At 46.7% G+C, this 12,475-nt stretch overlaps 1 protein-coding gene across 7 annotated transcripts in view; it reads left to right on the top strand.

Annotated features, from left to right (window-relative positions):
- PLXNB1 (plexin B1) overlaps positions 1 to 12,475 on the top strand; it is a 78,959-nt gene that overhangs the window by 16,546 nt on the left and 49,938 nt on the right. The window contains exon 2 of one of the 7 annotated variants that reach the window (XM_051788488.1): positions 5,172 to 5,366. The exons of 1 other annotated variant lie outside the window; for it this stretch is intronic. In XM_051788488.1, the coding sequence (XP_051644448.1) occupies positions 5,272 to 5,366 (95 nt within the window). In that variant the 5' untranslated portion in view covers positions 5,172 to 5,271. Of the gene's footprint in view, positions 1 to 5,171; positions 5,571 to 12,475 lie in introns of those variants that run through there. 5 more of the 7 variants (XM_051788492.1, XM_051788493.1, XM_051788491.1 and 2 more) reach the window with 5 other exon arrangements.

Raw genomic sequence — 12,475 nt, 5'->3', positions numbered from 1 at the left:
CAGTCCTCGACAAGTGACCTCTGTCACTGAACGGGAACATAAAGAGCCTCAGTGAGCTTTGGCTGAACTGGGCTTTTGCCTGTCTGCTCCAGAGAGAGAGTAACCTCAGTGTTCCCTTCCCTCCCTCCCTCAGTGTGTCTGTGAAAATACTAACTTGATTTAGCTGCCAAAAAAAAGACATTTGAAAAGTATACATTGCTCTCCTGTGTCCTAACTTCTGTAAAATATGGATTATGGTTGGTTCCTGTATATGGAGCTCAGTAATTTTACAGAAGAGAAAGCGGCACCACTACAACCATCCACACAACACTTAATACAGTGAGGTCTTAGTCTGTACTAGGGCTCCAGAGTGCTATTCTGAGCATTATGAACGCGATTATATTACACATAGAGCTCAGATGGCTCAGAGCCATGCTTGGGATATTAACTGTTTCTATTAAGCTTAGCATTTAGAGATCCTTCTGGCAGAGGAGGGCAATGCTGAACGAGTGAGCATTCCCACAGCAGAATGGTATGTGTGAGTACAGTTAAGGAGGGTTTTGTAGTTCATTTGCACAAGGGATAACCTGAGTTCCAGAGCTTGCTAGCTTAGGGATGCTCAATGAAATAATCTTTTCAGTGTACTACTTTTCTAGCTGCAAGTGCTGTGGAGGAGGCACTTACTGATGTAGATGTACAGGAGTTCAAGAGAAACCTTATGAAGTGCTATAAACGTATCATAAGGGGAAAATCCATATGTAGTGTGTCATTTGGCAGAGAATGTGATAAAGTGGCATTCAATGTGGTTACTTGTGATTCTTGACAGGCTATGCCCCTGAAAGACTTTTTAAGACTTGGTTTCAACTTCAACTACTTTGTGTTGAAAGTAGCTTTAGGAATAGTAAAGGTCCTTTCCGTTTCTGTTTAAAAAAAAAAAAGTTTATTTTCACGATTCTGTTTTGTGCTGTTCCGGATTTTGTAAAAACACACACTCTGAAAGCCCAAACAACAACAATAATAAAAGAAATCCTTTGTGGATTGCCTGGGTAACCCAAACAAAGTTGATGAGTTTCTCACTGTTTGAATACACATTGTCTGCCAGGTGGGAACTGTGAGGCTCTTGCTTCCCTCATCACCCCACAAGTGCAGGAAGAGATAAGTATTTCATCCTGCCAGGGCACTGGCTGAATTTGAAGCACACTACCAGCAGACAGGTATGCTGAATTTGGAGCCTAAATGGCTGCCTTGGGGAGGAAAGGGGACAGAGAGGATTGTATGGCTGTTAGGGATATGAGGCACTGGAATGGTGCTGTGGGGAGAAGAGGGGTGCTGGAGGTGGCAGCACATGCTTTTGGGAAGGCAACCTCTCATCCCATCCTCGAGGTAGTGAGGCTTTGCCTTTGCTGGGCTTGGAGTTAAACCCTTCTCCCAGTAGAACTGCAGTTTGCAGCTCCTTCCTCTGTACTGGGAGAGAGATGTGGCTGTTGAGGCAGGGACTGTGCAGTGAACACCTTCTCTGCAGGAGAGAGAACGGAGTGGATGGAGGTATCCCATGTGCCATGTGAATCCATGTGCCACTGTTTAGTTCATGCTTAGGCTGACAGAAAGGGGCTGAGTTTGTGTGTTTTATTGATGAATATCCCTTTCCTCAGAAAGCAAACAGCTGACATCTTTACCTTGCTCTCCAAATGTGGGCCTGTAGTGCAAGGAAGGCACATGATGACCTTGGTGTTCCTGTGCCTTCTCGCTGCATTTTTTGTCTCAGATGCCAGTGACCCTGAAATTTGGATGCATTTCCCTCTGCTGCTTTGTGTTAAAAGTGAATAATGAACTGTAATGTGTGGAAGCAGTTTGTATGATGGAACCCATAAAATAAACTTGAGGGGATGGTGGTGGTGGTTGGAAGAGCTTGGTTGAGACATGGTAATTGGGCTGGATGTAGTGAGGGAGAAGAGGAGCCAGGAAGGGACTGCAATGGGAATCAGCCCCCAAAATAAATAGCACACGAATGGGGCATGAAGGGATAAAGAGTCTCCTTCAAATCAGATTCTGTGACTGAGACTTCCTCTAGAATTTCCTGCAATTTAGACAAATGACCAGCTTCACGTTTTTAAGTGGTGTGTGTGCTCAACACTTGCAGGCGTGTGCTCCCATCCAGCTGCTGAGCAGAAATCCTCGTTCTTCGGTCTTGCTGGGAGCTGCTTTGCGCTTTTTTGTGGCAGCAGCTTTTGCAATAGAAGCCCCTCCACGCCCCCCGCCCCAGGATGGCTTTTTTTGTGAAAGAAGCCAGCGTAGCCAGGCAGACATTATCCCCTTGCCGGAAGGAGGGACCCGGGCTCCCTGGGGAGGAGGGACGGGGAGCGAGTGATTCATTGCAGCTGGCTGCAGTTTGGCCTCCTCTCTCTTTGCCCTGGGTGCCAGGGAGTGACAGCTTGTGGGCAGCGGGCCAAGCCGTGAAAAGAGGAGTGTGTGAGGCCTTTAGCTTTCTCATGCTTTATCAAGCTGCAAAGAATAGCTCGATATTCAGCCAGCGTTGGTGCAGGTCAGGAGAATGGAAATGCGAACTTAACTCCTGACATGCTGGCTGATGGCTGACCGCAGGCACCGCGCCGAGCGAGGGCGGCTTTGTACGGCGGCGGGCACAGAGGAAACGGGCCTTGATGCCATGGTGAAGATAACTTTTTGTTAAGTGGGCTGCCTCTGGGACCTGCTGGGAATGTGGAAAGACGGAAAGAGTGCTCTCCTCTTCTGTTTTGCTGCTGTCTGTGTGCCGGTGAGGGATGGAAACACTGGAAGGTGGGGCTGCAGGAGTGAGGGGCGTCCTTGGAAAGCACGAGGGACTGTGAGGCGTGAGTGGCATGTCTGTCCTTCCACTGCTGGCACAACACTGGGAGATGTGACGCAGGTCTCTGGCAGCGCAGGGAGCAGGATAAGGCCATTCCCGGGGCTGTCGCCCCGCACCGAGCTCCTGCCAGGCTCTGCGGAGGAAGGGCTGTCCGCCGGCGCACAGGGAGTTAAGCTCCTCATCGCCTGGGGGTGAGCCTACCTCGGGGTGTTGAGCTCCATTCCCACGGCTTTTCCTTTCTGACCAGAGCTGGGGGAGGGATCGCCTGGAACAAGTAAAATGCCTGGAGGGTGGAAAACAGCACCCTGGCCCCTCTGGCCTTGTGTTGGGCTGGGAGGGATCTGTACTTCACGGCAGGCTGGGCAGGGGCTGCCAGCCAAGGCTGGGGTCTGTCGCTGCACGGCAGGCTCTGGGTAAGGTGCTGGGTTATTTCTCTCCTTTAGGCAAAGCAAGATGGCTTTGCAGGCAATAGAGACTGAAATAAATGAATTCTCAGCTGGAAGGATGTAGAGTAGAAATGATGCCCCAGCAATTCCATGTGCAGATCGTAGCACGGGTTAACACACGAGTTTTGTGGCTGAGCGAAAGAAGTAGCATTGAGTTCCTTACAGGACGTGCAAGTTCCTCAAAGGCATAAGGCAGCAGGGTCCTTCCTCCCTGATGCTTCTCTCTTCTCTTCTTGTACCTCTTTGAGCTGCTGAGTTGAGCTGTTTGAAGCCCTGAGGAGAGGAAAGAGGGGGGGAAGAAGATGAAGGTCTGAGGGGCTGGAGAAGGAATTAGCAGGTGCTCAGAGCACAACTTGTGGCTGCCTCCAAACCCAAATCCCACCATTTCTCCATCAGCAGTGCGGGGGGAGCTGGGAGAGCCAGAGGCCTCTGCCACATCCCAGTTTGCTGTGGAGCTGAGTGTCTCTCTGTGTGGGATACTAATCCTGGCCAGCACCAATTTCCCAGCAGAGGGAAAAGGAAGTTTGAGTACCTGTTCAGCCCCTAGAAATATTCTCTGAGGACTAAGGTGTGCAGTCCTTATTTTTAACAGCTTCTAAATTCAAGGCAAGGTGAATTGACATGAGGACCCAGTAGCAGCACAAAGGAGGGATAACCTGTGTGCTTGGAGGGCAGTTACACAGTTTGATTCTGCTGGGCTGTGTTTGTGCTGTACAGACCAGGTTATGCCAAAAGCATGGCAAATGTGTAGTTAGAGACTGGATTTTTGTTTGCGCATTGGGTGTCTGGCCTTGCTTCTGCCCCTGATCCCCTTTGCACAAGGGAGAAACACTGTGATGCTCCCACTTGCTGTGCTGACTCCTGTGGCAGGGGGATCTGCAGGAGAGAGGGTTTGGAAAGCAGTATTGCCTGTGTGGCTTTATGTAGCCTGGGTCAGCACCCAGGTACAGACCCAAGTGATGAAACAATAGTGTGCAAATATTCTGCAAACACCAAACTCCTGGTGGATCTTGTTGATCATTAAGTGCCAAAATCCTAGTACAGATGGGTAGGCAGCAGCCCTTGTTTGCTTTTCTGCACCCAGGCATCTAATGGTCGCTGAGCTCTGCTCTTGAGTGTTCTGCAGCTCTGTGCTCTGCCCATTTACTCATCTAGCACTGGGAAATGTGGGGCAGGAGCTGGGGTCCCAGGCTGATCTGAGCCCTGTGCGATGCAGACCTGCAGTGGATGCACAAAGAGAAACTCTCCCTGGCTGCGAGGTAGCTTGGGACCCAGGTGCAGCAAAGGCACCAGCGAGAGCTGGCTCTTCGAAGGGACAGGGGGTGTGTTCCCATTGTGCCTGTTCTGGTTTGCTCCTGTCAAACCTCTTCTCATTATTCTCGCCTTGAGCTGTCTCAGGCCCGAAGGCAAAGTGCTACAGAAGGCTCTGTGGGCTTTCCCTTGAGAGATGTGGGGTCCTTCGAGAGTGGCTGTTCAAGGGAAGCACTGCAGTGGGCTGAATCGAGGCTGTTTCAGGCTGCACAGCTCTGAGCTAATCTCCCAGAGGCAGAGACATTACTCACCAATCAGGAATGTGTCTGTATTTTTCCTAATGAGAACAAAACATTTTATCCCTGTTCATTAGCAGAGAGTTAGCGTGTACAGTTGCTATGCCAACAGACTCCTCTCCTCCGCAGACACACTGGGGGTGTCCTCCATGCCATGGTTAGAAGGGTGAACGGGAAGGCTGGTTCTGGCAAGAAAAAGATCCCATTGTTTTCCCAGGGCTGCCTGGACTTTGTGCAGCTGGCCAGACCTTGCCTTCTCAGGGGGAAGGGAACCACAGCGGGAGTCAAGTGCAACAGAGATTTAATTTATTGGAAAAATAGTCTTTGCATTTCACGCTATGTTGTTTTTTCCAGCTTGAGGCACACTCTTCAATAAGAGAAATGAAGGTGTCTCAGCGTTCCCAAGAGTCCAGATGGTAAGCAAAATGCGCCGGGAGTCAGCGCTGGGACGCCCATGGACTGCTGCAGCCCGCCGGGCTCCTCCATGTTCCTGATCATCCCGGTTTGTGTGGACAGTGTCATGCTGGGCAGCCTCTTGATGCTGCTGCGGTAAGAACCCACCTGAGGAGCTGTGCCACCTGGGGTTAGTTGGACGAGCTCACCAGGCACGTGGTCTTCTGGAAAGAGTGAGTGGCTGTATGTGAGAATGTGCACTGTTCCCTTTGCAAAGGGAATGTTCCCTTTACGCAGGGAAATCCTGTGAAGGATGAAGGGCATCTCTTCAACAGAAGCTCTGCTCTGTAGAGTTACGCTGTAAGCAGATATATTTACTCCAGACATTACTTGTTTGCCTGCCCTTTTTGTCTTTGTCTTGATCTTCCCCACCCCCCTCAGCTTTCTTGAGGGGTTGATTGGGATTTGTGGGTTGCAGTGCTGCTGAAGTCAGGCCACTGTACACCTTTTGCAAGAGTCTTCTTGGCACCTCTGATGCTGCACTTAAAATGTAAAATACAACTTTAAAACTTTGAATTTTCTGTACAAGCGAATGAATTTAACCTGCAGGCAGAAATAACAAAACAAAAACGTGACTTTCTGCTGGTGATCTATAACTAGAAATGGGCCAGTGAGTGTTGCCAAATGTGAAGGCAGACTCCTGGAGCAGGAGTGAAGTTCATCTCTGTCTGTCAATCACCACGCAGCATGATGAGCTGCTTTGTGCTGGCTGAGCTCTGTGGTGTTGACAGCTATAGACCCTTGAAGAAATGTCTCCCTGAAATTGAGTTCTCCTTTCATGCTGCTTCCTGTTAAACAGGATAGTTACAACTCCTGTGTCAGTTTGCCTAGTGAAGCACTCTGTAAGTGAATGTGTGGAATCTGAATATGGGAATCTGAATATCAAATGTAGGGTGGTACACCAGAGATCCCAGACTGAATGAGCTGCTGGAGATCTGCAGATCTGCATGAACTTCTGGCCGGGAAGTGAAACTCTGGCACCTGGATATAAGGAGCTGATTTAGATGAGTCACTGACTTTTGCACTGGAGAGATGAGTATCACTGGGAGTACAGGAGCCCTTCATCAGAAGGATGTCTGCTTGTTGGACTTGCAGCTATAGCAGCAGGAGGGATCAGCAGAAATAAAAACTGAACAAAGCCAGACAGCAACCCCCAGCCCAGACCTCTCTGGATGTACAGCCCATGTGGTTTCAGTTTGGTAGTAGATCTTGACTGAACTCTTAGATGACAAAGAGCAAGTTTTCAGAAAACCTCTTTCAATCTGGAGCATCCAAGAATAAATTCCGAGTACATATAACACTTGTACAAAGATTGGTGAGTCTGGTTTCCTCAGCTTTGCATTGCTCTGGGTGGTTCCAGTAAAACCACTAAATCAAAGCTGTTTGAAATAGGGAATGAGTAAGTACTTGAGATGACTTGAATTCAGGCCAGTCTCTTCTGGATCCATCCTTTCAGGGTACATAGAAAATAAAACTGTAAGGAGGACAGAGGTCTGTATGTTGTATTCTTTGAGATATCGAGCTGATTCTGTCCAGATCCTATTGAAAAAGTGCTCCAGCAGAAGTGCACTAGACAACATGGTTTTTAGTACCTTTAAATGTGAAAGATCATGTCTGGACAAACTAACTTGTGAGAAGTGAGTTATGGTTATTATCTGAGTCGTGCTCTACTTCATTCCTGTGCAGCTGGAGTAGCAGCTCAGTGTTACCTAGGAGAGTGTTACTTGTTCCCTCCTCGGCTCTTCCCTGCCTTTTAAACAGTGCAGGGGCTGACTTTCTGCCCAATTTTCTGTGCACTACCACTTTTTAAGAGTAAAGATGAACATACAACTGCTGTGCTTGTGTGCAAGGCAAGAATTGTTCAGGAGGACCCTCACCTTTGTGGGGAGGAAGGCACATTGCTCCAGACCAGGATGATGTGATTTGGCTGTAGATGTTTCTTTTTCCTTGCTTCCTATGCCTGGCAAGTTCTGTGTAGTGTATAGTGTGCTCTCTGCAGACTGCTCAGAATAGTGGGAGGTTGGGTATTACTAGACCTGGGGCCACGTGCTTCCTTCACATGCGATGTGAAGCCTCTGCACTGCTACCTCCAGCTCCAGCTCCCCTTCCTAATGAGTGAAAGACCACTCCAAATGGCACTTGGATCTTGCATCTTGATGTCTTGGGGTTCTCTTTCTGAAATGTCTCCCAATACACGTTCTTTTTCACTAGGTGTACGTGCTCCATTTGTTTAATGATTTAACCTTATTACAACTATATTCTCGTTTTGGTAGTATCTGATCATCTCTCAGTGGATAAATTATACAGACCTACATGTATTGACAGGTAAAGAATAAAAGTTCCAAATAGGTTTCTACATTTTGCCTCTGAAAGCACCTCAGCTACTTGTAGAACCTTGAGAGAAGGGTTCTCCCCCTTCATCAGGATGAGTTATAGGCTGTTCATAGAATGAGGTGTTCCTTCTAATCCTTAGAGTATAGTTCAAAGCCCTAAATTGTGAGGCTGGTTTATATTTTTTAAAAGCTGTTGGCACTGAGTACTGTAAGTCTGGGTAATATATTTGCCCTCTCTGGTACTCTGTTGGGTTTTAATGGCCTTGCTTCTTCTTTTTTAGTTCCAGTTATACTTCTGTATCTCTGCATCTTAAAAAAATGCTTGTTTGACTCTTAGTAGTGAAACTGGCAAAGGACAGAGAAAAGCCAGATATTTCAGCCTGACAGGAAAGTTTAGATTGCTTAGTGAGCTAAGCGTGTATAAATAACAAAGTTCTATATCTGATAATCAAGAATGTGGGAAGCAATTAGGATCACTGCATTTGTGAAAGAAATCACTCAGGATTTTGAGGGAGTCATGATAAAAACAATGTCCAAACCCAAATATTCTCATATGGCTCTGCATGAGAACCAGGTGTGGTAAGGATATTGTTGTTTCAAGTTGTGTCAGGAAATCACAGAATACTATGCCCATACTGGAGTAAAAAGTTGATGGATTGAAATGCTCATAAATAACATAGGACAGATTAAAGTCCTGGCACTCAACCTTGTCAGGAGGGATCCATCCTTCACCAGGGCAGGCTAATTCAAGTATTTTCAAAGAACCAACAGGGAGAGGAAGTTTTTGGCAAATGCACTCTATTCTGGAGGAAGAAGCGTGCAGCTGAATGCTGAGGCTTGAAAGTAAACTTGCTTTTGAGCAAACTCAGTTTAAGAAGTTAGGCTGAATATTTTAAGAGAATTAACTCAGTAGCAATTCACTACAGAAGTGGGGAATTCCTGCTGTATTTGATAATCCTCACAGTAGCTTCTCCAGCTCTTATGGAAGTTGAGTTTTCTATAGCTTTAGGAAAACCATTGCCATCTGAAGAAAGGTATCTTCAGATTTTAAAAATGGAACAGCAGCTACAGTGACCAGAGATGAGGGTTACCTTCCATACAAAGAACAGAATAAACTGGGATTCTTCCACCTGAAAAGCAATTAGTGACAGTTACCTTCAAATCCTGAATGGCATGGAAAGGTTAGAGGGGGAACAACCTTTATTTTTCCTTTTTCATTACAAGTATGAATAGGTGTTGCATGGATCCAGCATGAAGTAAGCTTAAAAACAAATAATGACTTAGTCCTTGATGTGTGCAGTTAACCTGGGAAGCCACAGGATGTTGTGAATGCCAGACATCTGTGAGTATTTGAGGACACGGAGCAGGTCTATAGAAGAAGGAACTATTGAGGGTTAGTAAATGCATGGAAACCACCTCTATCCCAAGAAGACCCTGAGCTGCACATGGTGGAAGCCTGGAAGAGTATTCAGGGAGGTAAAGTGCTACTATGTGCTTACTTCATTCTTATGTTTCAGGCCAGAGCCAGACAACTGCAACCTGGTTCGTCAGCATGGAGCGGGAGGGGGGATACAAATAAGACTGGTAAAAAAAGAGACTGGCACAGCTTGTGTTCTAGGTTGGTTCTGTGATGCTTGTGATATACAGCATGCATCTCTTGCTTCCTAAAGGCACTGCCTGTGGGCTGTTGGAGTCTGCAGACAGTTGACTTGAGTTTAAAGAGAAGTGGAGAGTATATTTCTGGATACCACACAGGTAGGAAGGGTGGTATGGAGATGAGTATTCTAAGCAGAGAAGCTGACTTTCCCCCTTTCTCTGTGCATATGCTGTTCCTATGGGATAGTACATATTTTACTGAGATACAGAGACCGTCTTACTGCTGATAGCCTGAATCTTACTTGTGTGAATTCCCCCCCTTTAATGAGGTGTTTCTTGCCTTGTAATGCACTGTAACTTAATTTGAGCTAAAATGGGTGATAAGCTGATGCATTACAGTGCAACCTCTGTTCCAAAGAATTTTTGAACTAAAAATGTCATGGCCTACGTGAGGTTCCTACTCTTCAGAAGTACTCAAAACACTGGCCTTATTTTAGGTCCTGTCTAAACATTTAAAAATAACTTGAAAACAGGGCTCACTTCTATGTACTTCACCCCTGAAAATCTAGGCTTGAACTTGGTTTTAGATGCTTACCCAAATCTGCAGAGGGCACAGTACAGAACAGCCCTTAGTTGTTCCTTTGAACTTTTAATTTCAGAAGGAAGAGAACAATGTCAGGGTCTCTGTCATTTTGTCCCTAGAGACGTAGTCTCTGCTGTTAGGCAGTATCCTGTTGGGCTTTTTGAGTTTTGTTTTTTTTAACTTGTTGTTGACTAACTTTGCTGCTGTAGTCCTTGGGGAGCAGCTATGGAAAGCTGACCGGTAGTGGAATTAGGATGACGTGTATTCTTGCAGGAATGCTCTTCTGACTGAAAACTGAGTTGATATATTTTGGGAAACTATAGCCCCTTTCCAAGGATACAGAAACTATCTTGTCTGCATCTCATACTCTGTAGTGAAAGTTACTCCATGGAGTGGCTGAGATTGAGTGCTCAAATTACAGCTGAGTAGTACAGACAGGCCTGGGGCTGACAAAAGCCAGGTGGAGTCCATACAGGATTAGGACAAGGGTCACACTGGGGAAGACTGGCATCAGGTGGAGTGGACTAAAGTTCCCATCCTGTTAATCAGCATCTTGACATGTTGCACCTATTTAGTCAGCTGTTTGATGCAGGAAGAAATTTCTATCCCAAACCCTAAGTCTCATCATTGCAGAGCAGCGAGGGGCTCAGTTGTTACACCATTTACAGAGTGTCCTTCCTTTTTTGCTCACAATTTCTCAGTTATTGTTTTCATCAGTAGCTTTGCTCAAGCAATGATTCTCTCTCAGCTTGTTCCTGTGTGTGCTGGACCTCTCTGCCATTCTCCAGATAGTCTGTCCAGATTAGATTTAGTTTGACCCCATCTTTAGCCAGTATGATCTTTTCTATTCCTAGCTGATCCGTGATTTTAACTAGTGTATTTTCCACTAAGCCCTGAGAAGATTGAAATTAAAACTTTTTTATGAGGGTAACTTGTGCCAGCCCCACTGTGGCCTCCTGGGTTGACATGAGGTGGCTGATTGTTCAGAGTGGTCCATGTGTAAACCTGTGGGGTTTTATTAGTTTTCTATGTGTGGCAGAGTAGAACAGTTTCCTTTCCCAGAGGAAGGCACAGTCCCTGCCATGTGTGTGGAGCTTAAAATGACAAAGGAAGGGTGCCTGAAACTGGGACAATCTGCAAACAGAACTCTGCTGACTACAGGCTATGGTTTATCCTTCCAGCACAGATGTGCATAACTCTTGCCTTTTTTCTTTAACAGACCTCTGCTCTGTCTAGCTGTTCCTTCTAGCAGAAGAGCAGCCACTCAGATGCAAAACTCAGTGCTATTCCTAACAAACTACTGTAAATCTGGTTTTCCTGTCTCCTGGGCACTTTTTTGCCCAGGGGTGACCCTGGCAAGGCAGCATTCTCTTGAAAAGCCAACAGTCAGCCAGTTATACTGGCTGAAATTCCTGCTCGTAGCAGTTTGCATTTCAGACTAGCACTGCAGACCTGTTTAGGGCATCTCTGCAGCCCCGGGGTGAAGGTCTGGGCTTCCCTGAAAGGGGAAGGGATGAGCCAGTCAGTCCTGCCCAGCCAGTGGCTGTCAGACTGTGCAGGTGGGGCGGTAGCAAACAGATGGAGAGCAGTCTCAACCAAAAAGTCTTTAAAATTCATGGCTCCCATGAACAGGTAGCTGGTTCTCAACCTTTGTGCCTTTAGGACAGCACCAAAGAAGCTTTTGCAGCCCTGAACAGGACCAGTAGCTCAAATGGTTTGCCAGAAAATTTAATTTTCCCATTCCATTTAATTTTCCCATTTCCACTTAATTTTCCCATTGCTCATTTCACTCCTCTGTATTGTGGACCCTCAGTAATATGGATGCAGAGCAATTGCCTGATGGCCCATGCACAGTAGTAGCTCTCCCACCCCTGTCTGTATACAGTCTGGTGCTCTGAATTTTATCCTTGAAACAAGAACAATGTCTGGGGTGGAGGGCTGTGATTGCAGGGTGGAAGAATATGCTGCATCACTGCTAATAGCCTGTGTCTCCTCAACCACATGCCCCTTGAGAGCCCTTCGTGGATGGTTCCTGGGCCACCATTCCATGTTGGACTACATTTGAAAGCACTGGATATCCAAGATATCCACCCTGTGTGGGACAGTCATTGCTCAGAGCTGTTGAGACTGGTGTGAAGTTGATCCTGGCTCTCAGCTGTGGACCCAGCCTGTTCAGGCTTCTGCAGTAGTGCAGTGGGAGCTGTAGTTTTTATATGTTATGTAGTTATGAAGCTTCCCAAGCTTGGGAAGGTTCCCGGACTTTTTGAACAGCATGGGATGTTGCTGTCTGTTATTGGCCTTATGAAAGCCTTGGCATTGGCTTGCAGAGGTGGAAGAAAATGTCTGGCTACCTCAACTTGGATCATTATCTAGCTGACCTGTGTCACTTAATTGCCAGACTATTGAACCTACAAGTTCATAGCTGAGGACTGAGAACCTTCCAGGCTCAGGCACTAATTCATGGAAGATTAATTGTTCAAAGCGTCACTTCTGATACTGCTTTAACATGACTTGAGTAATACAAGATAGAATACACCCCATCTTGGTTTGAAGGCAAACCACAAGCAGATTGTGGTAGTGATGTGGAGCTGTGTTGATTTTGCTGTCTCTCCTGGGTGGGAGGGGATCGGTGCTACTCATGTGGCTGCATTGCATTAAACATATTTGCATGTTACTGCCTGTGTTCATGGCTG

The sequence above is a fragment of the Manacus candei genome, unplaced genomic scaffold, assembly GCF_025592945.1.
Source record: "Manacus candei isolate 608988 ecotype Guabito, Panama unplaced genomic scaffold, ASM2559294v1 h1tg000025l, whole genome shotgun sequence".
NCBI lineage: Eukaryota > Metazoa > Chordata > Aves > Passeriformes > Pipridae > Manacus > Manacus candei.
Note: the sequence above shows the minus strand (reverse complement) of the source record. Positions and strands in the feature narration are given on the sequence as shown.